At 41.4% G+C, this 26,023-nt stretch overlaps 1 protein-coding gene and 1 pseudogene across 1 annotated transcript; one reads left to right on the top strand and one right to left on the bottom strand.

Moving 5' to 3' along the window:
* The first annotated feature begins 816 nt into the window (after window positions 1-816).
* Window positions 817-15,601, top strand: LOC103974345 (protein argonaute 1B-like; annotated as a pseudogene).
* A 1,379-nt stretch (window positions 15,602-16,980) lies between these two features.
* Window positions 16,981-20,733, bottom strand: LOC135610102 (phytosulfokine receptor 1-like). Its single transcript, XM_065104152.1, has one exon. The coding sequence runs from the start codon at window positions 20,441-20,443 to the stop codon at window positions 17,264-17,266; it is 3,180 nt and encodes a 1,059-aa protein (XP_064960224.1). The 5' UTR covers window positions 20,444-20,733; the 3' UTR covers window positions 16,981-17,263.
* Between the last annotated feature and the right edge of the window lie 5,290 nt (window positions 20,734-26,023).

Genomic DNA, 26,023 nt, shown 5'->3' with positions numbered 1-26,023 from the left:
TTAATCTGAAATCATCATATCTTCTATTTGCTCTCAACCTTAATCAATCCATCATAAATTCATTACCTTAATAATTTATCGTCTTATCAAGTTTATCTTTTTAGTTAAAGGAACGGAGAGGAATTTATCAACTCCTGACCACACATTTAGTTCACTCTACAATTTCTCCGTGCTCGATACTACTAGCCTATTGACCCTGAAAAGTGGTATCAACTGTCAGGGCTGATGTCACCCTTTGTTCGCTGACAGCATAAATATTTCATTCTGAATCAGCTTAACCTAAAATGTGGAATAAAACATTCCATTAAATACAAATGGACGACAAAGGCGGCTTGTTTTAGATGTACCGCACTTGTGATTGGTTCAACAGGTGGTCCCGAATAGATACTCTGTGGGCGCATGCGTCCCCGGAACAAGGGCCCCACAAGTGTCTAATTTTCGTTTTTGTTTTTCTGCAAAAAATAGTTCATTTATTATTTGAGTTAACGTGGAAGCCATCATAGCCAGTGGTTGAGATTGACGGTCTGGATCGTCTTGGCGTTCTTTCTGTGCCTATTTCTGGGTGTGAAAAGAATTTAGCTTTTTCCGTGGGAGCTTTTGTCGAATCCTGCCACGTCGGTACGGTCTTATGGTGCGCTCACCTGCAAGCTTATCGAAACATCTAGACCGTGACAGCGTACAGTTATTGCGAGGACTCGTGGGTCCCATCATTGCGAGCATTTATAAAGGAGGCGGGACCCACGTGCAAGGCCTCGTGTATCGTGGTGCGGGCTGTATCTGTTTTCTGGGTTCGGGACGACTCCCTCTCTCTTTACTCTTTTGTGGAAAAGTAAAGCCAAGAGAAGGGCGGGAGGTGGTTTCCCGGCAACGGTAAAGCGATTTCCTTGCTCTTGCGCAGTTTTCTTCTTCGATCCTTAAAAAGATCAGCTCGATTTCGTTCTTTGTCGGCCCTTTTTCTAGCATCCCGCATGCTTGGGGCACTAAAGAAGTAGATATTTAGTTCATGTGAATCCTTCGTTGCTCTGTGGATATTTGGGTTCATGTAATTTTCGTTGCTCTGTGGTCTACGCGTTAGGGTTCGGTTGTTGTCGAGATGCAAGCAGGCATCTTGGGATGAAGATGCTGTGATTTAGCTTCACAAAGAATAGCTCTGCGATCCCGGTGCTAACGGGTTACAGAATAGCTCTGCCCTTTCATATGGTTTTGGGCTTTCTTGTTGTAAATTGTTGTGCAGTGAGCTCTCCTTTCCCCCTTTTTGCTTTATGGTTTTTGGTCCGGTTAGGAAACTGTAGTAGTTTAATCATCGGATCATTTTTGTCTCTTGTCACTTTTGCGGGGTTTCCTATACCTTAAATCCTTATTATACATTCAATTCTCTTTTTCTATAAATTGATGCTTTATTTACTTCCTCTAGGATGTAGAATCGGTTTGAAGTTTCGATCTTCCAGTGTCCTATTGTCACTTCTTCAATTTTTGTTCTTATGCGTAGGGTGTGTTGCACATGCCTGAGAACATTTGACAGCTCGACTTGGCTAGATGGCTCCGTTAATATTGAGTTGATTTGATGATGCTCTGATAAATTGCACAAATCATGGTTTACGAACGGTCCATCGTTCACATTTTGCTGCAATAAAGTTTTATCGTAGTAGAAAAATCATCTTACATGATCCTAATTCATGCCCTCAGGTTTTGTAATTTTGAAGATTTAGTGGGCCGTCCAAGTTTTAATATCTAATACATATTGATTTCGAGTAACCATGCTACTAGGTTTGGTCAAAAGACTCGAACTAAAGAACCAGACGCCATGCATCTTCCTGGTTGTTCAGTGTACCCAATGTGTTCAATTCTATGAATGATATTCAAATTAAAAGATACAGTAGCCCCCTTTTGATTCTGTGCTATGTGTGTCCTTGTAATTTCATCTTAGAAATTGCCTTATATTGTTGTTCTCTGTAATTCTGTATACCTCCGTACTGTCACGGACAAACTTCTAAATAGGATGTTTGATATAATGCTTATGTATGTCTGTGTCTTTTGGTATGTTCATGCTTTGCACAGCATGTAGAGGGACGGTCGAAGGCTTAATAGTCCCATTTTAGTTGGGTTTGGTGGCCACTTTAGGTTTGTAAATAAAGGTTGTGTCATGTGGACACTTGTGAGAGATTTTCGGTCTGTAGTGGACTATTTTGATCCTTTGTTGTGTAACTGTTCAGAGTTTGTAAAGTCTGTTTGTAATTTGCATTATCTATGAAGTGTTTTCGGAAATGTTTGCCTGTGGATCCCGAGTGAGGCGTTTTCTCTAACCCGTTTTCTCTTTTGTGGGTGTCCTAAGGGACCATGGGAGGTTTCGGGGAGGCTGACCTCTGCGGACGGACACGCAAGGGTGTCGCATGACTTAGGCGAAACCACCTAAGTCTGTGACAGATGGTATCAGAGCGGGACAAGCACTCATAGAAACACTTAGCATGCAAACGTGGGGGATCTAGCGGGGCTGTGTTGAGGGTAGTCAGCACACGCGCAACCGTTTGGGGGAAAACGGGCATGAAGATGTAGGGAAAAAGGAGTCGCTCGGAGGAGCGAGCATCTGAGATTGGCATTCAGAGGAATGGCCAACCCTTCGCGCAAGAGGCACCGTGAGAACAGACAAGCGTGGAAGAATGCGGAGCGCACAAAGGTTGTGATGGCTGAGTTTGAGCTACGGCTCAACGTTGACAACTATACTTGATGGTGCTCAAGGCAAGCGAGGCGCTTGGTAAAGGATGAGACCATGCAAGGTGGAATGAGTTCCTCAGCGATCGAAAGAGTTGTGAAAAGCTCACAGAGATGTGGGGAATTGCTAACTCGAAGAATTTGATACTCATGCATGGGCTTGTATGCAGACGATGGAATGTTCGCGGCCATCCCAAGGCGATTGAAACTCGGCGTTATGGAACATTGAAATTTTCTCTTCGGCATGTGAAGGATTTGTCCGTAGGAGGTTGAAGTGTGCAACGAGTTCAGCATGTTGCTAGGCCTTGAGTGGTGCAGCGGGGGCTGTATTGACGTGGAGTCGCAATCTAGCAAGTGCGTTTGCAGGAGGCAGAACAATGCACAGTTTGTTCAGTAAATCGGAGTAGTCTAAGGGGATAAGTCCCGACTCTCCAGAGGGAGAATCATGTGGGACAGACCGTACATATTGAGGAGTACCTCAACAAACAACAACTCCACGAAGCTCAATGGACCGAGCAAACGGCGAGGAGTCGTCGCATAATCTCGCTTGAGAGAATGCATTGGTGGATGCATTGCGAGATCAAGTGGGGGAGCGACCCAAAGCAACACAAATGAAGGCACACTTGGAGTCGATATGGAGATCGGACTCAAGGGAGGGCTGACCCGTGGAATGGTGGGCGCGAGGGCCACCATCAACTCAATGTGAAAACGAGGAGCGGAGCAACTTGGGTGTAACTTGGCAAAGTACCCAAGCCGCATGAAGGGAGCCAACATAGAAGATGGAACATGGAGCGGAGGCACAGTGCTTTCCTTGGACAGAGGTCAAGGACATGAACTCTTGCAGAGGCAAGAGCAGGATCATGTTGTTCCATGGGTCCTTCATTCTGACGGAGCGGACTCATCTTGCATGGTGCCAAAGACGAAGGGAGCTTCTAGGCACATGCACCTTATCTCGGAGAAGCATTTGATGGAGGAACTAAGGCGGCTCAACTTGCGGAGGCAAAGTTACGTTCAGAAGGCCTTAGCACGGGACAAGAGGACGCGGAGGCGGGTACTCTTGAAGAATATGCCATAGTGTTGCCATTCAAGTTGCCATGAAGGAAGCGGTGCGCAGCGAAGATTGTGCTGGTAGGGGCAGAGGCCCAGGATCCAGACAATGGTGCACTAATTGCAGCGAAGTCGGGGGACTTCGGGAGCTGCTAGGCGACGGACTGTCCTAGAGCGGTGCTTCATCTAGGTGTGACCCAAAAGTGGGTGGATGAAGGTCGATTGCCAAAGGAGCGAACAAAATCGAAGGTAGAAGAGACCCTGCGATGTATTAGCAGAGGCCACACATGGAGGGATCACAATTCGAGTTCATCCCACAAGGATCAGAATGCAAAGGAGATGTCACCAGGAGGTGACATGGTGCAACGGATTATGGTGGAACAGTTCGTGGCAATGCGATACACCAGTGATTGCAAAAGGCGCTCGGGCGCTCGCCTAGGCGCTCGGGCGAGGCGAGGCGAGGCCCGAGCGCCTCGCTAATGTCCCAGGCGGCGCGCTTCAATCAGGCGCCGCCTGGGCGCTCGCCCGAGCCCAGGCGCTGGGCGCTTCGGGCGAGCGCCTGGGTAAACCGAACCAGAATTTTAGGTCTGGTTCGGTCCTGGTTCGGTTGTTAGTTGGTTCAATCGAACCAACTAAACCGATATAACCCCAACCCTAACCTGCTGCCGCTGCCGATCCCGATCGCGATCTCGTCGCTCGCTGCCGCTGCTCCCGCTGCCGCTGCTCGCCGCTGTCGCTGCTCGCGCCTCCCGCGAGCCTTCCCGCTGCTCGCGCCTCCCGCGAGCCCTCTCGCTGCTCGCGTCTCCTGCGAGCCCTCCCGCGAGCCTTCCCGCTGCTCGCGCCTCCCTCGAGCCCTCCCGCTACTCACGCCTCCCGCGAGCCCTCCCGCTGCTCGTGCCTCCCGCGAGCCCTCCCGCTGCTCGCGCCTCCCGCGAGCCCTCTCGCCTCCTGCGAGCCCTCCCGCGAGCCTTCCCGCTGCTCGCGCCTCCCTCGAGGCCTCCCGCTGCTCGCGCCTTCCGCTCCCTTTCCCTTTCCCGCTGCCGCTGCCGCCGCTGCTGCTGCCGCCACTGCCGCCGCTCGCCGCCGCTGCTGCCGCCGCTCGCCGCTGCTTCCTCGTTTCTCCGTCAGCAGGTTTATACTGTTAATGTGATTATATTTATTAATTATATTATATATTTTTATATTTTTATTTAAAATTTTAAATAATTATATTTATTAATTATATTATATATTTTTATATTTTTATTTAAAATTTTAAATAATTATATTTATTAATTATATTTTATATTTTTATATTTTAGCGCCTCGCTTCGCTCGGGCGAGCGCCTAGCGTCTCGGGCGTTTTTGGACCTTGGCGCCTTTTGGCGCCTAGCGCTTTTTAAATCACTGCGATACACATAAATGTGTCCCGTGAGGGACTAGATCATACGAAGTTATGATCAGGAGTTACTGGAAGCTCCACTTCGTTGAACAACATAACGGCAAGAAGGGCTATGGATTCAAGGAGTGAAGGCCATGGTACCGCAGAGGCGGGTCTTCCGTGCGTGCATCGAATTTTGCATCGGATGAAAGCCTTGGTCATCAGCATATGGGGTTTGTGTTCCACCAATGGAAAAGTTCGAATGCAAGTACCAATGAGTCCCATGGGAGGGACTTGATCATGCAGAGGTATGATCGAAGCAGCTAGAGAGTTGGTCTGCTCCAGAGCCCATATTCTCTTAAGGGAGCCCGGCAAGTCAGAGGACAAGGTCGAGTAAGCGAACGTTGCTACCAAGGAAGCTAAGGAGAACAGAATCGGTGCAAACCCTACAACGTGATGGTAGAGGCCATGCATGGGAGTTGCAATCTGTCTTTCCATCGATCAAAGGGAGCTTCTTGGAGAACACAGAGGTGTTGAAGCAAGGGGTCGAAAGGGGCGAGGAAGCGACGACGAGTCCAGAGAAATTTAGCTACTCAAAATCAAGCATCAGTTAGAATGGAGGTGGACTCGGAGGAGTGCCACAGAGACATATCTACTGATCGTGAAGAAAAGGGATACAGATGCGAGGCGACGGATAGTAGGGCCATGGGCATGGCAGCGCCATGGTATCGCAGAGGCGGGACTTCCGTGAAAGTCATTGATCCCTTGCTCTCATGGAGGGAGAGCGCTTGGTCGTGAAAAGGGCCGAGGAGGTGGAGCATGCAGAGGCAAACTCCAAGTACCGAGACAAGGCTGAAGGGCAGAGGTCAAGGAACTTCGTAAGACTGGTGTCAATGAGCTTCTCATCAAGATAGCTGAAAGTGAAGGACTTCGGGTCATGCAAAAGTGCACGACCAAGGAACGAAGCAGGCAGTACGCGGTGCTGTACCTTTGCTACTCAGGGGAGTAGGCAGTAGGGTTGATGGAGAAGACGGTATAATCCCAGAGGCGACCAAATCTATTAGAGAATTACTCCAAGTTGGGGTGAAAACTTCCTGCATTCCAGAAGTTCGATGACATTGAGAAGGTGAATCACAGTAACTAACTCAACGCAAGGAGTGCAAACACTTCAAGTGCTTTAGAAGTGTGAGCAAAGAACAGGCGAAGGCCAGTAGCCAGCTCGATGCATGGAGTACAACCTCAAGGAGGCGGGCGAAGTTAAGTAACCTTTGCCTTCTTAACTCTTAAGAGAATGGGCGAAACCGAGTACCCTAATTCTCTTATTTATCCAGCAGAGGAACTCTGCACAGGTTCAAAGACCCTTCGAAGATAATAGAAAACAATAGTTCTCAAATCCTCACCAACGGTGATCAGTGCTATTGAGAGTAGATTGTCCGCTTCATTTCCCAACGAAATGCTAATCGAAAGCGAAAATGATGCGAATCTACTTGGAAGTGACAACTAAGTGAAAGAAGAGTCAATGGGCAAATTTTGTGGAGGAAGGACCTAAAACTTCAGAAGTTTACGAGGCGATGCTCGCTAAAGCTCCAACAAGCATCCACCCAATTCAAGCAGCATGAGGCATTTGAGAGACTAGCGCATAGTAAGAATGGTCTTTTCCTTCATTTGGAGGATCCGCAGGAACTAATAAGGATCAACACAACTCAGCCAACTCCACACTAGAGTCAGAGCCATTGGCGAGTTGAAGCAGCATGGTGGATCAAAAGGTTCGACTACTCAAAAACAGTAGCGGAGAGCAACTGGGAGCCAAGAGGCACATTGCAGCTGGAACAGAAGATTGAAGACTCAGCAAAGACGAGGAGTTGCAGTGTCGGCAAAAGCTTCGACGAGGACGTCGAAGGAATAAGTGGGGGAGAATGTCACGGACAAACTTCTAAACAGGTTGTTTGATGTAATGCTTATGTATGTCCGTGTCTTTTGGTATGTTCATGCTTTGCACAGCATGTAGAGGGATGTCCGAAGGCTTAATAGTCTCATTTTAGTTGGGTTTGGTGGCCACTTTAGGCTTGTAAATAAAGGTTGTGTAATGTGGACACTTGTAAGATATTTTCGGTCTGTAGTGGACCATTCTGATCCTTTGTTGTGCAACTGTTCAGAGCTTGTAAAGTCTGTTTGTAATTTGCATTGTCTATGAAGTATTTTCGGAAATGTTTGCTTGTGGATCCCGAGTGAGGCATTTTCTTTAACCCGTTTTATCTTTTGTGGGTCCTAAGGGACCATGGGAGGCTTCGGGGAGGCTGACCTTTACGGACGGACACGCAAGGGTGCCACACGACTTAGGCGAAACCACCTAAGTCTGTGACAGTACGGTACTCGTTGTTTGCAATTAATCGATTGACTTTCCAAATACCATCACATGTCCTTCTTTCATCTTGATTGATTGTGTCATTTCAATCGTAATGACAGACAGTGAACAAAGAGATGAATGAATGTTCTTTTGGGAATTGATCAGTCACGTCATTTCAGTTATAGTGGTCGATGGGAAAGAATGAGATGAATGAATGATCTTTTAAGAAAATGTTGATGAAATCCAAGTACTATTGTTGGATGTATCAAATAAAAATATGTTCAAGATTGATATATTGACACACTGATTTACCATAATAGTAACAAAATCAATGCTAATGGAGCCTTGGGAAGAAATATTTCCTTTTTGTATATGCCAATTATGGCATTTCCTCTATTATAAATAGACTCATCCAAGTAAGTATATTATCGTCAAGGACGAGACAAATAGAACAGACATTTTGTTATTCTTCTAAAGTCATAAGCTAGGATAACTAGCAAAGGTGCTTGATCAATAAAATAGGGCCTTGCTGGTTACAAAATTTTCTGGTTGAATGTATATTTTTGTACTATCTTGGTTGCTGGATTTTTTTCTGTCATCATTGTTTTGTCCAAAGCTGGCGTTCTTATGCAGTTGGACATGGTGACCAAACACAGAGCTGAAGCTTCTGGTGCAGCAAAGAGCTTTTTATATCAAGAGGAAAGTGGCACCAGTGTGCGAGCTGGGCTTCAGCGGCCATCAGAGAGAGGTCCTGCTCCACAGCTACAGGAAGGTGGTGCAGGAAGGGTTTGGGCCCCATCTGGTCCTCGGCAGCCTCATCAAAGTGGTTGAGGTGGTGGGGGATATTACCAATGCCGAGGGAGCTGACTGCAACCTCGTGATGCACAGCAACCAGGCGTGCCATCCCACTACCAAGGCCATGGTGGGCTTCAGCCCAGAGGTGAAATGCCACCTCAGCAACAGTTTGGTGGATGCCGGGGTGGACATGGTATGTCTGGGGGACATGTAATTGATCCCTCAGCTGCAGGTACATCAAGGCCATTGACTCCCAAGCTGCACCAAGCAACACAAGCTCCTTTGCAAGCCACCCAAACAACCCCATGGCAGGCAAGTTCCTCATGGCAGCCAGAGATCTCTGCCATCGAGTTTGCCAAGAAATTTGAACAGCACTCTGTTCAAGGTGAAGCTTCATCTAGTCAAATAATGCAACCCGTGGTTCCATCAGCATCTTTCGACGAGTCTACGAGATTTCCAGTCTGCCCTGGGTAAGGTACCTTTTGGTACCAGATGTGTGGTAAAGGCTAATCATTTTTTTCTGCTGAAATATCCACCGAAGACCTTCACCAGTCTGATGTGAGTTTCCTCTCCCACCTTAACTGCTGCTTTAATAAACATTCTTTTCTTTACATACCTCAGGATTGACCTATAATTGTTTTGTAATTACGTATTATCAGGTCTCAATTATGCCAGAAGTTACATCACACAGTGTGAATCATGCTGTGATGCAAAAGCTAGTTAAGCTTCATAGGGAATCTTACTTAGGCGGATGCCTTCTAGTCTATGATGGCAGGAAGAGTCACTATACAGCCGGACCACTCCCATTTACCTCTAAAGAGTTTCAAATCACCCTTAATGACGAGGATGATGGTTCAAGCATGGAAATGTTTTCTACTAGACCAACTGAAATGCCTTTTTGCAATTTTATAATATACTTTTGTTGTAAAATGGCCATCTCTTAGTGGGAGGCAAGCTATTTCACTTTTAAACCCTTTTTATTATATAGAATGTTTGAATATCTTGAAAGTGTCATCCTTCTGTCGATTGCTAAAATGATTCGTATACATCATTTGTGTCCTGAAACTTGGGATCAACAGTTTCCCAGTTGATGAAAGAGGTACAATGAAGTTCGTTGTGCAATATTTTCAAGAGACATGGTTTTACAATCCATGTCTTGAAACACACTAGTTGGCCTTGCTTGCAAGTTGGAAACCAACAGAGGCCAAATTATGTGTGTTATATCAGTATTTTAATTTTTTCTGTTTAGTGCATCATACATTTGATCCACATTTTAAAGTTTATTGTTGTGCATATAAAGCTTTAGATTACATGTTCAGAAAATGTATATCAACATTTTTTTCAATCGTCTGCTGGTTTGTAAGATTGTCAAGGGGCAGAGATATTCTAAGAAGTTGAATGAGAAACAAATTACTGCTCTTTTAGAAGTTTCATGCCAACATCCTCATGACCGGGAGCTTGATATTGTAGAGGTATTATTTTGGAAAGTAATAAGTTGATTTTATCCACATAGTAGTCTTTTCCTTGTCATTCAACGTCACAATTTTAGTGCCATAGTGACTTAAATCATGAAAGTTTGTCATCAATGTCAATGATAATTCTTGACTTGGAACTCAATTTCAAGCTATTCATGCAACATGATAAGCGTGTTTCCTCACTGGTTAGGGTTCTTCAGTCTTCATACATTTTTATCAATATGCAAAGGAATTATGGCTTGATGTATTAGAGGACAACTTATTCTTGCATATCCCATTTTGTTTTTCTTCTTTCTCCTTTCAGATCCTTGTCCTACTGTCTCAATTTGGCTTTGAAACTAAGTTTGATGCTTAGTGTTGGCCACTGAGGCAGTAACGTGCTGAATGGGCTGGTTAATTTTATTAGATAGGAACACATTTAGATTGGGGAGTAGGGCAGTATTCTTGAAGATACTTCTAATTTGGTCTTCCAACTGTTTAAAAATTATTGTCTTTCACTGAGCCATTACAGCTATTTGGTTGGACTGAGTTGAAGTGGCTGGTGTGAACTTGCAGAGTGGTTATCCAAAAATTTATTGAATCTGCTTGCACTTACTGTCAAGGCATGTTTGATTTAGGTATAAAGGGGAACATGGATTGGTATTCTCATCATCCCATCAAATAGAAGAGGAATAAGTGAAGTCCAATTGCAGAAAGCAATATATTATGTGTCCCCACAAGCATCCTAAAAGAAGGTTAACAATTATATGAATAGGGTTGGGTATCTTTGCCACAACTTCTCATTTTGTTTGGTTTGGGATTTCTAGGTTCTTTCGAAATAAAAGCATGAATCCTCATTCAGAATATTTTATTGATCCCTGGATTTGAGTTCCCAACTATTTTGTTTAGGCATCATCTGTTTCATCTGAGATGATCTCTGTCTGCAGGTCAATATATCAGACCCAGAGCTGACAATTGCAATAAGGATATAAAATTAAACAAGATTGTGAGCGTTGAGGGCCTAGCAATTAATTGGTTTTATATCGTTATTTAAAATTTTACTGTGAAATTCTGTTTGAAGCTCTGCTAATTGGACCCTTTAAATAACCAAAAGACCAGTGCTGGCATTAAATGACCCTGCTATATGTTGAGGGCCTTCAAGCTCAAAGGGGTTCAAAGCACATTTGTACATAATTCTAATGACTAGAATTGACATAACTATTTTGTGTATTTGTAACTTTTCACATGCCATGTTTCTACAGACAGTTCGTCGGAATGCCTACCATGAAGATCCTTATGCTGAAGAATTTGGCATCAAGATCTGTGACAAATTTGCATCAGTTGAGGCTCGTGTTTTGCGTGCACCTAGGGTAAATGGATATCACAAATACATTTCATATTATCATTATCTTTACCTTTTTCTATTGTAATGATGTATTGCATCTTTTTGTTTCTATCAGGCTAAAATTCAATGTGATCAATTTCATCTTTTTGGTTGTGCAGCTAAAGTACCATGACACTGGTAGAGAGAAAGTTTGCTCGCCAAGAGTTGGCCAGTGGAATATGATGAATAAGGTATTGCATCGGACTGCATCCGATGCCTTTTATGTTGTTAAACCTGCATATTTATACTAATTGATTCATTTATATACCTTATGTGCTTGCATTTATTGATGATACTAAAATATACTTCTGGCCTTGGCAATAAGACTTTCTTTTGCATGCATGGCACACACGTACTATTTTGTATTCTACAAAAACATATGCTTTGAAAGATTTGACACATTACCAGCCAGAGGTTAAACCCCACCATATTCTTGTGGATCTCTGGGTTTTATGCGAGCCATTAGTTACATATCCTTAAAGCTAAGCCCAAGCTACAACCTTGATATCCCTCACTCTCTTGTGGTTAAAAACGAAAAAAGAATTGCTATCCCAACAGTAAAAGAATTTAGTAGATTTGATGTTGGTGACTTATATCTGTCCTTCTCAGATGCTTTAATCATGTTTTTCCTCTCTATCATATGCATCCAGAGGTATATCACTTAGAATTGTAGTGCCTAAATAGGCATATGGTTCCTACTTCACTAGTTCCTCCAACAGTTAAGACTATAGTACTGGTGATTTATAGCTGCCTTCCTCAGATGCTTTAGTCCTGTACTTCTCTATCAAAAGGTGGATCACTTAGAATCACAGTGCCTAAAACATATGATTTTCTACTTAACTATCTTCCCCTGAGAAGTTAAAGGTCAGTCATTATTAGTTGTTGATAGAATCATTTTATTTTGTACTGCCATGGTCAAATGCAGTTCTCATTCTATGTTACAATAAATTCTTTGGGTTGTGCTTTGGATGTGTCCTTGGTTCTGTGGTTCTTTTCATGTTGTCAGCTTATTTAATGGTTATTTTAAGGTGCCTAGTGTCTTTCATGTATTGGTTTCCCCAAAAGGAAGTAAGAAATACCACGGCTTCCTGATTAATCTACCATTTGCAAATGGACTTTGTCATTGTATTATGATGTGTGGGAGTGAGTTTCTCTTGAATTACTGTGGAGCTAATTGGTTGCTGTATGTTAATAATGTATGTCGGGATTAAACAAAGTAAATTCTGTCTTGGCAAGGAGAATTGATGTCAATGGTGTCCTGTTCTATGTATCCTGAGACTTGCTACTTGACTCTTGAACCTGTCTTCAGATGTATTAAAGTAACGTTACTTTTGGCCTTGTCTGAGACACAATATCTCAACACTTGGTTGGTCTATGTGTAGTGAGGCATTAAATAGTTTGAACAATATGTTATTTCATAATTTGACTATCTAAAGTCAGATTCACGATATTACAAGTGATTGACATACTCAAGGAAGCATGACACTTGCCAAATCAACAGAAAGAATGGAACTCTGGTCTTTGACTGTCCTGCAGCACAGTGCTTGTTCAGTCAATCTGCTGTTTCTGTGACAAACCTTATATTATTTTTTCTTCTCTTCCTTAAGGTCTATCATTGGATGTTTCTTTGAGGCTTGTGTAAGCTCAAACAACTGAAATAGGACTGATAAGGGTGGTGTGAGATATTCTTCTTTGTCTTGAACATTACCTCGACATTTTCTGTGTTGGTTTAGTTATATGCTCTTGTGCATGTTAAGTGACATACTCATCTGGTATCTTTTTGGCCTTTGGGACGTTATTGTTTTGTTAGAATTTAGAAATATATGTTGCACCAGTCTTTAAATTTTCATGCAGAAAAATTAACACTTTTTCTCTGATATCATCTTTTTTGTAATTCTACAATTCTGTATGTGTTTCAGAAAGTGATGAATGGTGGGTGAGTATAACAGTTGGACGTGTATCAATTTTGAACGAAATGTTCCAGAAGGTGTTGCTTGTGACTTTTGTCATAAGCTTGCTCAGATGTGCCAGATATCTGGAACAGTATGTTCTTATTAATACATGTCTTCTGTTTTAATTCGATTTAAATGCTGTGCATATGATACCAAAATAAGATGCTACAGAGCAGTCCTGTTAGACTAAATTTTTGCATGAATTTGCTCTAGAACCTATCCTTCCTCCATTAAGAGCTCGGCTTAACAAAGTGGAAAGGGCATTGAAAGTACACCATCATGATGCAATGGGCATGCTGCAATCTCAGGGCTGACAACTTGATTTGCTTATTATAATATTGCCTGATAATAACGGTTCTCCATATGGTAGCTTCCTGTCATTCATCATATACAGTTTAATATGGTTTTCCACTTAACAACAAATGGCCTAATCCATGAGTTTTCATAATCTCCCTGGTGCCTTGTTCACTTAATGTTCTTATCTTTACTGTTATTGTAATGACAGGTAATGTAAAAGGGATATGTGAGACAGATCTTGATTTAGTTTCAGTGTTGTTTGACTAAACATGTTTTCAGGATGAGCAAACAGTACCTTGCTAACGTTGCTCGCAAGATAAATGTAAAGGTGGGTTTAGATGCATAATATTTGTTCATTTTTATCCTGTAATCATGAAGAGTATTTTGATGGATAGGTTGGAGGTAGCAACACAGTTCTTATGGATGCATTGTCAAAGCACATGCCTCTTGTTAGACATACTATAATATTTGGTGCTGATGTTACACATCCTCATCCTGGAGAGGACTCCAGCTCTTCTATTGCAGCTGTCAGATTTTCTTCCTTTACATAGCTATTTTCTTACTTTGCTCCATGTTTTTTTCTTTGGATTTCGTTGCTTACCTTGCTCTCAGTTGTTCTTCAGGTGGTCACCTCCCAAGATTGGCCAGAGGTGACAAAATGTACATGGTTGGTTTGTGCTCAGGCCCATCGCTGAGAATTGATTCAAGATCTGTTTAGAGAGTGGCAAGATCCTCAGCATGGAACAGTTACTGGAGGCATGATCAAGTATGAATAACTCATTATGCATAACCAGTTCTTCTGAGTATTAGTATATTTTGTTTCCTGCACTTGTTTCCATGCTAAGGAAATAATCTGTTACGTATGGGATTTTTAGGGAGCTTCTTATTTCCTTTGAAATAGCTACTGGGCAAAAGCCTCAGCGAATTATATTCTGCAGGTATACAATTCAGAAATTTACGTGCATCTTAGTACTTCATCTGTCATACAGATTCACATATGGTCTCCTCTCTGCAGGGATGGAGTAAGCGAAGGGCAATTTTATCAAGTGTTGCTTTTATGAGCTTGATCAAAAAAGTATGATAGCTTGTCACCACTGTACTATTTGTTTTTCCAGTGCTGCTATTCTCCAACTTTTTTCTTTTTCTGGATTAGGCATGTGCTTCTGTAGAACAAAATTATCAACCACCAGTGACTTTTGTGGTTGTCCAAAAACGTCATCGTATTAGGCTGTTTGCTAATAATCATAGTGATCGCTGCTCAGTTGATAGAATTGGGAACATTTTGCCTGGTTAGTCTCTTTGATCACTTAAAAATATTGGTGTCTGCCTGTTGGATTTACTAGAATCTTGAAAAATGACTGACATGGTGATCTGCCATTGGAATTTTTTAGGAACTGTAGTGGATTCTATGATCTGCCATCCTGACTTTTACCTGTGTAGCCATGTTGGGATCTGATTAACCCCATCTACTCACTGTGTATCATTGTTATCTACAAGTTCTTTTATGTATTGGCAAATCTGAAGGAGACGAGAACTGACCTTGTTTTATTTATTGGCCATGAAGGGTACAAGCCGACCTGCACATTACCATGCACTCTGGGACGAGAACAAAGTCACCGCTGATCAGCTTCAAACTTTGACAAACAACCTTTGTTACATGTGCTGGTATCTATCTAACTTATGGTTGCATTGCAGCTATGCGAGATGTGCCATATCTATTGGTACGTCTGCTTCCCAACCTCGGATTTTTCACTTTGCAATGGGAATGGTTTTATTGCTGAACTTATCCTATGGTTTTTTGAACAGTGCCGCCTGCATATTATGCTTATCTGGCTGCTTTCCGTGCCCAGTTTTACATGGAACCTGAGACATCAGACAGTGGTTCTGTGGCAAGTGGACCAGCTGGGGGTGGAGTTCCTGCCGGAGGACCAAGCAGTACAAGGGTTGCTGGTAGTGCAGCAGTTAAACCTCTTCGGGCACTAAAGGACGGTGTCAAGCGAGGCATGTTCTCTTGTTGAACCTTCAAGTCCCAGGTGGCCTCTACTGTTTGCAGCTTACGGTTCAACTGTTGAGGTTAATGTTTACGCTAATCGGCTCCAAGTAATTGAACCCAAATGGTTCCTTAGTTGTATGTTTGCAAAATGGTGATAGTGACAATGTAGATTGTAATGCATGCAACTCTCGACATTAAAAATGCCTGTTACTGATATTGGAATGTTTAAATGGTTCTCCAGAATGTAGCAATTTGCACGACTATTTTGCAGTCAAAAAAGATGTGAGGGGAACTGAACAGGTCGCACAAAAGAACAGGCGTTGACTTTTTTTTATTTATTTTGTGGTTGGTCTACTGGTTTATGCATCTGAGTAGTCAACTTAACCCTCCAATAGTTGCGTGGAAAACAAATTGGTCTCAACAAACTGGTACGAGACAATGTGACAAGCTGAGTGTTTAATTTACTATAATATACTCATATTTAATTTACTATAATAGATATGATATTTTTTTAGTTAACAATATTACCTCATAATTTTTATCAATATATTTCCTGTATAAATATAAAACTATTTCAATGTGCTTTTTTGTATGGTTAAGGAATGCATTAAAGGAATCGGTTAGTAATTGTACTATGGAATGTATTAAATGAGTTTATTAGTTCGCTCCTTTTTCTATTCGATAAACTGTACTATCAGTTTTCTTTCGAATTCTATTCTACTACACTTCTCGTTCTGCATCACATCGGTATCACGGTGTTGAGCAGGTTTAATTCAAGTAGATCAAAACTAATATATAATATATTATTAACTTTGTATTTTAATCAATGAATTAGACTTAATGAAATTAATAGGTCAATTTATTTCATTCCATCAAGTGATGATAATTGATATCATCATAATCGATTTAATATTAAAATATAATCAGAGACCCGAAAGGAATCACTCTTAAAACATTTTGGATCAATTACAAAATTAACATATAGTTATCCCATTAGATCGTATCGTGAAAAATGTTTATAAAATACTAATAAATAAAAATGAATCTCCAAATGGATCAAATAAATACTGAAAGTCAGCCTCCTGATAGGAACATTTGTGCCCACAACACCACCAGCAAAGCACAGGTGAGGAGAGAGGAGAAAGTGCAAAGCTCAGGCAAATCAAGAAGAACATTTTGAACAATCTAAATCACCAAGCTGTTACGTATTGCTTCGAAAAATGGGATTGAGCTGAAGGAATTCAACTCTTGAAATTGAATCTGATGCTGATCCAAGAACAAAATTTGTCATGCTTACAGGAGCTTCCATATTTTGCTAGACCATTAATTTTCATCTCAGCTCACTTCACTAGTGATGGATTAATATGTAATTTTACTTTTTCAATGAGATTGAAGATATATTATATAGAATCAAATTCAATCTTTTATTTCAGAATTCTATTTTTTGGAAAGTCAATAGAATCTCAGTGAGTCCAAAAAAAAAAGAAAAAAAGGAAAAAAGGTGAGAAGCTTATGTATATAGAAACATGATAATCATGTCAGGAATTAATAGTATAAGAAACATACTCTTTGTGTATCACATAGAAAAATCAACATACCACCACAAGTCCTAAGTTACTGAGGAAACCAACACTGATCCATGTGAAGTAAAAGCCAAAACAAGTTTTTATCTCTAATAATACAACTTAAGCTTTGCATATTTTATCCTGTAACTTGAGGTGAGACCTCATTTCCATGTAGAAGAAAGAAAATAACCAAAAAGAAAAAAAGAGAAAAAAAGAAAGAAAGAGAGGAACTCTGAGCATTGAGGTTTTGTGTAGAATATACACATCTAATTGTTTATCGACCAGGTATTAATCCAAGCCACTTACTAGAGTTGCCATGCTACACTAAGAAACCTTCAGTTTTCTTATGGCATTGTCGTCTCACTTTGCCAATTGGCCAGCAAGACAGATCTCCTCGAGCCATGCAACAAGTTGATTGGCTGATGGCCTCAGTTTAGGGGATTCACTCACACATAGGCATGCAATTTCAAGCATCCTCAGTGTCTGGCTGTTGTCACCATCCGAATCAAACATACACGGATCGAAAACTTCAGCCTCCCTTCTGTCTTTCTTCTTCTGAAGCACCCATGACACCACTTCCCGGCAGCCTTTCGGTTGGCACATATCGACAGGCCTCCTACCGGTGAGTAGCTCCAAGAGTACAACACCAAAGCTGTATACATCACCCTTAAAAGTAGCGACAGGAGATTGTCCATACTCGGGAGGAATGTAACCTAAAGTTCCGACTAAATCTGTTGTCACATGTGTCTCAGTAGGCAAAATTAGTCTTGCAAGTCCAAAATCGGCCAGATGAGCATCAAAATCTTCATCTAGGAGGATATTACTCGACTTGATGTCACGGTGAAGTATATGTGGCTCACAGGATTCGTGCAAGTAGGCCAATCCCCTAGAGGCCCCTAGAGCTATCCGCAGCCTTCTTCCCTGCTCTAGCATTGAGCTGCCTTCATGTTTCTCGTGAAGCCAGTAGTCCAGGCTCCCGTTCTCCATGTACGAGTAGATTAGCAGGCGATCGCTGCCGAACTTGCAATATCCTTGCAGCAAAACAAGATTCCTGTGCTGAGCTCTGGAAAGAGTTTCCACCTCAGCTTGAAACTCCCTCTCCATCTGAAAAAAATCACCGGAAAGCCGCTTGATAGCTACCTTGCGTCCATCAGGCAGAGTAGCCTTGTAGACAAGACCGAATCCTCCACAACCGATGATATAAGCCTGATCAAAGTTGTTGGTGGACTTCAATATGTCATCTATGCTTAGCTCCTTGTCATCCTTGTTAAACAAAAGAACTAGACTGCAACCAGTTGCGTCTGAGCCTTCATCTGCGTGTGCTACCACCCTTGCATGGTCTTCGTGCCATCCAGAATGATGTTTTAACACAATCCAGCTGACAACAGCAAGAAGAAAAATTGCCCCGAGTCCAATTCCAACTGTTATGCTCACTATGGCATTTTTGTTACTTCTTCTGACTCCTGATGGTATAAGGTCTTTGGAACCGCAAGGTGACAAGTGAAAGCCACAGAGCCCAGGATTCCCTTCGAAATCAGAACTCGAGAAGGTCGAAAACTGGCCTCCAGTCGGGACTTGTCCAACCAAATCGTTATATGCCACATCAAACTTTGACAAAAAACTAAGATTGGTTAGAGAGGCAGGTATGGTTCCTGTGAGATTATTGTGTGACAATTCCAAGCATTCTAAGCTTGTCATGCCTGAGAGCTCTGCTGGTATGTTCCCTGAAAGATGATTCCAACTCAAGTCCAACACATGGAGATCCACAAGTTTCCCAAACCCTGGCAAAATATGCCCAACAAGCATGTTATTACTCAGAATCAGCGACGGGGGAAACCTGCTAACCTGATTATACTGCAAGCCCTTCCCACTCGAGTTTCTCTTAATGAAGAACGGGAAGTTCTCGATCGAGCTAATTTGCAGTGACTTACTCCCAGACATAAGCCTCTTCATCTGTGCCAAGCTATTCGGAACCTCCCCACTGAGAGAATTGTTTGATAGATCCAAGTAGAAGAGGTTCTCAAGATTCCCAAACCATATAGGGATTGTACCAGATAAGTGGTTCCATGAGATGTCCAATACCGTTAATTGGGTCAAGTTTGCCAGCCATAATGGAATGGTACCCGTAAGAGCACAGTTTGCAATGACCAGCAACTCCATCTTCTCGAATCCTCGAATTCCATCAGCTGGCATTACTTCACCACTGTGGAAGTTCCGCGTCAAAACCAGACTAGTGAGTTTGGGGCAGTGCTGTAGAATTTGCAAAGCTGCTGATATGTTAGAGAAATGGTTACCGGTGAGAGAAAGATCAGAGAGTTGAGTGAAGCTCTTGAAGCTGGTGGGAATTTCTCCGGTAAGATTGTTTCTAGCAAGATTTAAGGTCTTAAGCTGTACACATTGAGGAAGGATGCCAGGGATAGGGCCAGAAAATGAATTGGAACCGAGATCAAGGGTGCTTAATCTGGCCATGGCAGAGCAATTGAGATCGATCTCGCCGCTGAGCGAGTTGTTGTTCAGATTCAGCACCCTAAGCGATGACAAGTTCGACAATGAAGAAGGTAGATTACCAACAAGTTTATTGGACTGAGCCGAAAAAGCTTCGAGCTTTGCAAGGCTACCAAAAACATCAGGGATAAACCCCGAGAATCTATTCAGGGAGAGATCAATCTCGACAAGGTTCGAAAGATTGCTCATGTTTGTGATCAGATTGCCCGAGAACCGGTTCCCCTGGAGGAATAAGTGCGTCAAGGATGCCATGCTGAAGAGGTCACCAGGAAAATCTCCATCGAGGTCATTCATACCGAGCGAGAGCTCGGTGAGGGAGATGCAGTTCTTGAGACCTCTCGGGAGATTGCCGTCGAACATGTTGCCTGCGAAGCGGAGAACCTGTATCTTGGCTGAGGAGTTGCAGATACCAGCATCGATAGGGCCATGGAAATCGTTGGCAGTGAGGTCCAAGGAGGTGAGATTGCTCAAGCCTGCAAAGATCGGGTGATGGCCGGTGAAATAGTTGTAAGAAATGTTGAACACTCGGATCGCCGGAAGGCTCAAGTTCGACGGAATCTCCCCTTCAAGCTGGTTCATGCTGAGATCGATAAACTCCAACAGAGGTAACCGGAGCAGCTGCGGAGGAACCACTCCTTGCAGAGAATTCACGGAAAGGTCGAGTCTTCTCAGCTGATCCAACCCGGCAAATGAATCAGAGATCGAGCCCTTCAAGCTCTTGTTGCTGAGATCCAAACCGACCACCCTCCTACCGTTGATGGTCGGGGGGCCGCAGGAGACACCAAACCAGTCGCAGCAACCGGAAGAAGAGCCATTTCGGCTCCATCCCAGCTTCGCCAGATCGATCTCATTCGACAGCCCAAGCAACGCGTTGAGATCCTTGGAATCGCAAGTCTGGTTCTGGGAGAAAGCCAGTTGAGCCCGGATTAACAACGCGAACAGCAACAAGCAGCATGCCGGGAGCGACAGCGGCGCCGGGAAACCTCCCCTGCGTGTCATCAACAGGGAGAAGGGGGTAAAGGAGGGTCTTTTCATGCTAAAAATCCAATTTTGGGAGCGCCCATCAACGATTTCCAGGGACCCTTCGCTTCTTTGCTGGTTTTCGGGATTCCAGCCTCGCAAGAACAGGAAGAAGAGGAAGAATTGAAGCAGGAGGCCGGGACACCGTGGAGAAGCGACGCTTTCCAAAATCGGACAGCAGCAGGGAGATACAACCGAGAGGGAAGTATCCAAAGCGAGAGAGAGAGATGGTATTGTCTTCTTCGTGGTGGTCACTCTCTCTTGCCCTCTTTTTTCTCTCGTCTTCTTTCCCGTGTATTCTTTTCTGAACGCCACGGAATTTAATACTGCCAAGGGGAGAAATCTTCGTCCCCATCTCTCTGTCGTCGATGTCGTTTGCCAAAGATCTACGGTGGCTAATGCAGCTGTGGGAACCCACCGGCACTAGGTGGGGCCGCCAGTAGGTCAAAATCTCCGACGCACCGACGGCGTGGGCGACGTTGACTGCTCATACCACATCTCTTCTCACCTCCTTCGCCCCAACGTTGACCTGTGGTTGGTCGGATGTTGTGGTTGACAATCTCTTTTTTTTTTTTTTTCTATTGTTAATCTCTTAAAATAAAATAAAAATATAATTTAATTAAATATAATCTTTCAATCATCAATCATACTTCTCAATTATTTTTATTTTATATAATCATATTATCCATCATCAATCAATCATCATTCCAGTGAGTGAAACCCTAGTCTGATCATCTTCATTAGATGATTAGAAAAAAAACAAAAATGATAAAAAAAATAATATAGAATGAATTAAAAGTATTAAAATGAAGTGATAAAATGAAGGATATTATGTTTATTTATAGAGAAATATCTTAAAAATATTAATAATTTTTAAAATAAGATTATAAATGATAAAAAATAAAAATAAATCAATAGAAATATTACCCCTCGCAAAAAGTCTTCATGAGATGACATAATTATCCATATATTATACTCTTACCTTCGTTGGGAAGCAACATAAACATGATTGATTCCGAGAGTGGCCTGTGGACTATTGCTTTGGCTGAAAGAACAAAAAGACTTTCTCGTTTTCAGATCAAAGACTTCACTCCAAAAAAAGGAAAAATTTGTAGAAGAAGGGGAGATTGTTTGACTTCTCAAAGAATCTATGGGTTCTGTCTGATTCAGAGTGCCAGAGGGTTGGCTGCATGCGTGCCACCGGTCGTTGACTTTGCCGCCGCGAAGTCACGTGATTAGCACATGCATTACACGTGGCGACGACTTTCCTCCCTTCAATGTTGACTTTCTCATGCAGGTGCAACGACTCCGCTCCATCGTCTCCACGGCTAGATTGATATATCTACAGTCGATGAGGAAGGATTATTTATCGCATGACATTTTTGTGGTCTTTATTCTTGGATTGTGAATTCTTTAGATTTCGGTCGGCTCTTCATATACCATATACTTTGTTAAGGTGGCTATGTGACTTGGTTCGTTGGTAAGGTAAATCTTGTGACGGTGACTTCCAACTATTCATGTCATTTGGTACCGTCAACTGTTGTAACCCGAAGCGTAACTTAACTTGTTCGAGTGAGTGATTCGATCGGTCAACCAACCGTTACTTATTCTCATGCATGATAATTTATAATAGCAATTTATGTTGGGGATGAGTATTAATGTGAAAGTTGAAAAATACTAAATAAATTTTATTCTATTAATAAGCCTTTGAATTTTTTATGTTAAAAAAATAAACGAATATATTATTGAATATTTGATCATGAGGTTCGACCTTCACATCTACGATATCGTCTCTCTATATGGACGAATAATTTTTTTTAATTATGTTTATGTCTCACACATACATAATCAATTGATGGAGGGTTTGATCGCCAAAGACCTTAGGTTTTAAGATCATTAGCAATTTCATACGAGCACGTTACTGGGCTTAGATTTATCATGATCGAGATACAAGCAACGAAAGAGAGACCGATACTATGTTTTTAATATGGAAATCCACACATTTTTAGTTTTGTTTCTCGTTGAATCGAATGTATGGGGGCATTCCAACTTGAATCCAACCCTGTTAACACTAATAATTTATTCTAAGAGATGTTAGTGGAAACCAGCTTAATTTATTCTAACCATCAACAATGCCCTGCAAATAAGACTTGATAAGAAGTCAATGGTATTGGATATGGTAAACTGCATCATCATGCGTATGTCATCTGGGATTAATGATTCAAAACCTAACTTTGACAAGTTCAATCAAGCGACTGGCAATTCAAAACTACAATTTTTAGGAAGCTTCTTGCTTTGACTTTTATTGTGGAATGGGCAAACAATGTTCACAGAGTCAATGAGCAAACTGATGTGCATAAATTAATTATTATGATTATTAGTTGAAGAGAAAGCTGTGAGACCCACCCATTCTACAGTCACATTTTGATATAACTATTATAAAACTGGATCTCATCAAGCTACAACGAACCAAAGGGATCACACCAACATGCTCACTTATAAACTTCAACTTGTGACTAGCCAGCCAAAGATTTTGTTATGGTTTTTTTTTTTTTTTTTTTTTTTCTTAACTCAAAATTTAATATTTAATCAATTGGACAGTGACAATAATCACCATCATCAAAGGGTATGTATGTCCTTTGGGTACTTTTTAGGCTTCCTAAACAAAGACCTAAAAAAATCTTATTAACAAAAAAAAAAAAAAAAAAGTCATCTCTTGTTCATTCTATGGATAATATCGATTTAATCATGGGTTTAAAATCTCTATTAATTCTGACATGTAAAGAAGAGATTTTGCCTTAAAATTAGTTTATGTGTCACTATTTTTTTTCTTAACTGAAAGCCATATAATTTAATTTATATTCCAATATATTTTACAGGCACAGAGTACTCAGTTACATGTGCATTTTGGTAGCCAGTTCTTATCCTTGTTATCAGACTGTAGGTGGAAACAAAAGGTCACACACCACCACTTCTCTCACTTCAATTAGTGGGATTTGTAATTTGGTCCTCTTAACTAATTACCACAGCAATGATAGGCTAAAAGAAGAACAAGAGTCCACCATCTCCAAGTTGCTCATGAATCATGATAATGTATGTGATCCAGTTCAAAAGCAGCCCTATGAATTATCGCAACAGGAAGCAATAAGAAAAAGAGAAAGTGTTCCACTAGAGACTGTCTACAACACTGTGGGGTCAACATACTCTGTGGAGCAATCTTGTTCATGTGGTTTGTGTATTGCAAAGTTAAGTTGGAGACTCAACCCATTCAATCATGTAGCAGACTATATTTTATCACTTCATAAGTTGGGCATTCTTTTTAGGGTGAGAATGAGTGCGAAGTCACATAACTGTACCAAAATAATGCCTGATGTTGGTGTCCATATCTGCATCGCGACTTGAGTGGAACTACGAGTGGATGGAGTTTACCAGAACTAAAAAGAGAATATTAGTGAAAATGACTTGAAGTGAAGAGATTATATCACATAATGATACTCGATGGCTTAATTTGAGGTGGAAAATCAAAGGTTTGCTATCATTAAGGTCCACCAGATAAGCAACCACAACAGTCACATTGCCAAATAGTAGTATCAACCTAAACTCGAGACAACTTTGAATTGTTGTGACAATTGATGCTTCTTTACTAAAACATCCTTGTTAGTAAGACATCAATTGAATACACAAGTGCTTAGCACACCAAACAACGAAGATAATATGCATCCTAATTCCGACTACAGCAGAAAGAAACAGTTTTATGAGTAACAATTGCATGTACTTTCTGATCACTAGTGGATCAGTTTGGTTAAAAGACTTACCTACTGATGAGCACAGAGATTTGCTGTGTAAGACTGGGATAATTGCAGCCATTGTTATGGCTTCAAAGTATCTGACATGACCTGAAGATGGCCTTCTCCAGACCTAATTTCCAACTTCAATGCAAAATCTTGAAGGGCCTACTGATCAAATAGTTTTACCGCTTGCATAAGCTTTCAAATACAGAACTAAATCATGAACAATATTTAATCTGTTTGCAGTGACAACTAAATCAGCAAGAGAAGACACTGCACCGTCGTTTCAAGCAACACAAAATTGCAGCTGATAGTCAGCTCTGCTAGTTTACTCAAACAAAGCACTTATTTGGCCTTTCTTGATCTTGAAAAGCTATCTTTTCATTAAAGAAGCAATGGCCACTACAAGCATCAATTGATAGTGCTAACCACATCAAACTTGCCAAATAAAGTTCTTTTCAAGGAGCTAGATCATCAAAAGATGCTTAAACAGCCATGAAAGAAAAAAAAAAAAAAAGTTAAAACAGATCTATTTGGGGTCAGCGAGATCACTGCAGCCTGCAAGAGCTGAGATCAGTGGGCATGAAGAAATTGTCACTGAAGACATATTTTTAGCAGTGGAAGGAGCTGGTTCAAGAATCATTTAGAACAGAGGGGGAGGTGGTGGTATCATTAGGTCAGCCACTGAAATGCTATTTTTCCAGAAAGGAAGAACTGCAAGTGGCTTTTAAACTATATAAAGTTTGAATGCCACTGTTTTGACAAAGTTAATGTTGATGATAAGGAATATGTGTGCCTTTCTAATGTCACAGTAAAATTCATTTAGTGGATTATACAGTGTTCTCAGTGGAGTTTATTGTAAGTGTGGGTAATGGAGCCCCAGGCACATTTGTTTTGTCTGCCACTACATCAATGTAATGATGGCCATAAACCTGAAGTCCTATTAGATTATGGCTTAGTGCAATTCTGCACACTGGTCATAAAAATCCTATGATCCTAAACATCCATACATAAAATTTGGTACTCACATTTTCTATTATTACACCACTATAATATCTCTAAGAAGTTCTGTACTAATTATTTTTTTTATGGAAGATTAAAAATTCTTGTCAAATTGTTAGAGGCCAAATGAATATAAATACATCAAAAATCAGCAGAGAAAACGAAAGAGATGCAAGGAATAAACACAGTGAGGATTAAGTAGAAAACAGAAGTCAGAGAAGAGGAAGAAAGAAAATTAACAGAAACACTAACTAGTTTGCATCAAACTAATTAAACTTCTTGATATAGTACAACTTAGATACAGCAAAGTGCTGTAGCATTGATTTCTGGGGTCGAGATGGCAAAAGAATTAAGCAGTTCATCATCTCATGTTTTACTTGTGGACGATTCATCTTTCCTCAATGCAACACTGTTGAAGTCATGGTTCTCTTTTATTAGTCAAAACTTTTGACTGCCTAAAATCTTATTGCCAAGCTTTGAATTCTTGATTTTTGAGTTAGTTCAAATAAGATTAATACTAATAAATAGTAGCTAAACCACATTGAATTCATTATATTAAGAAGCATAATCAAATCATGCATGGGTTTTACCAAGCCAAGCCCAAGCCATCTAGTGTGAGGATCTATTTTATGTAGACTTTTGATAGCCTAAAAACTTTTTCATGCTATGAACCATTCTAATAGTTTCAGTCATCATACACAATTTCACCATCATTTAGTGTTTAATGGTTAAACTGTGTTCATTGGGACATTTCCAGGTGAGATCTCACTGAATTACATAGAACAAGAAAAATGTAAGGAAACAA

The sequence above is a fragment of the Musa acuminata genome, chromosome BXJ2-4 (genome assembly GCF_036884655.1).
Source record: "Musa acuminata AAA Group cultivar baxijiao chromosome BXJ2-4, Cavendish_Baxijiao_AAA, whole genome shotgun sequence".
Lineage (NCBI taxonomy): Eukaryota > Viridiplantae > Streptophyta > Magnoliopsida > Zingiberales > Musaceae > Musa > Musa acuminata.
This window is presented reverse-complemented; position numbering and strand designations above follow the sequence as displayed.

Excerpts from the sequence above, each read along its gene's own strand:
- LOC135610102 (XM_065104152.1), bottom strand. The coding sequence starts at position 20,443 with ATGAAAAGACCCTCCTTTACCCCCTTCTCCCTGTTGATGACACGCAGG.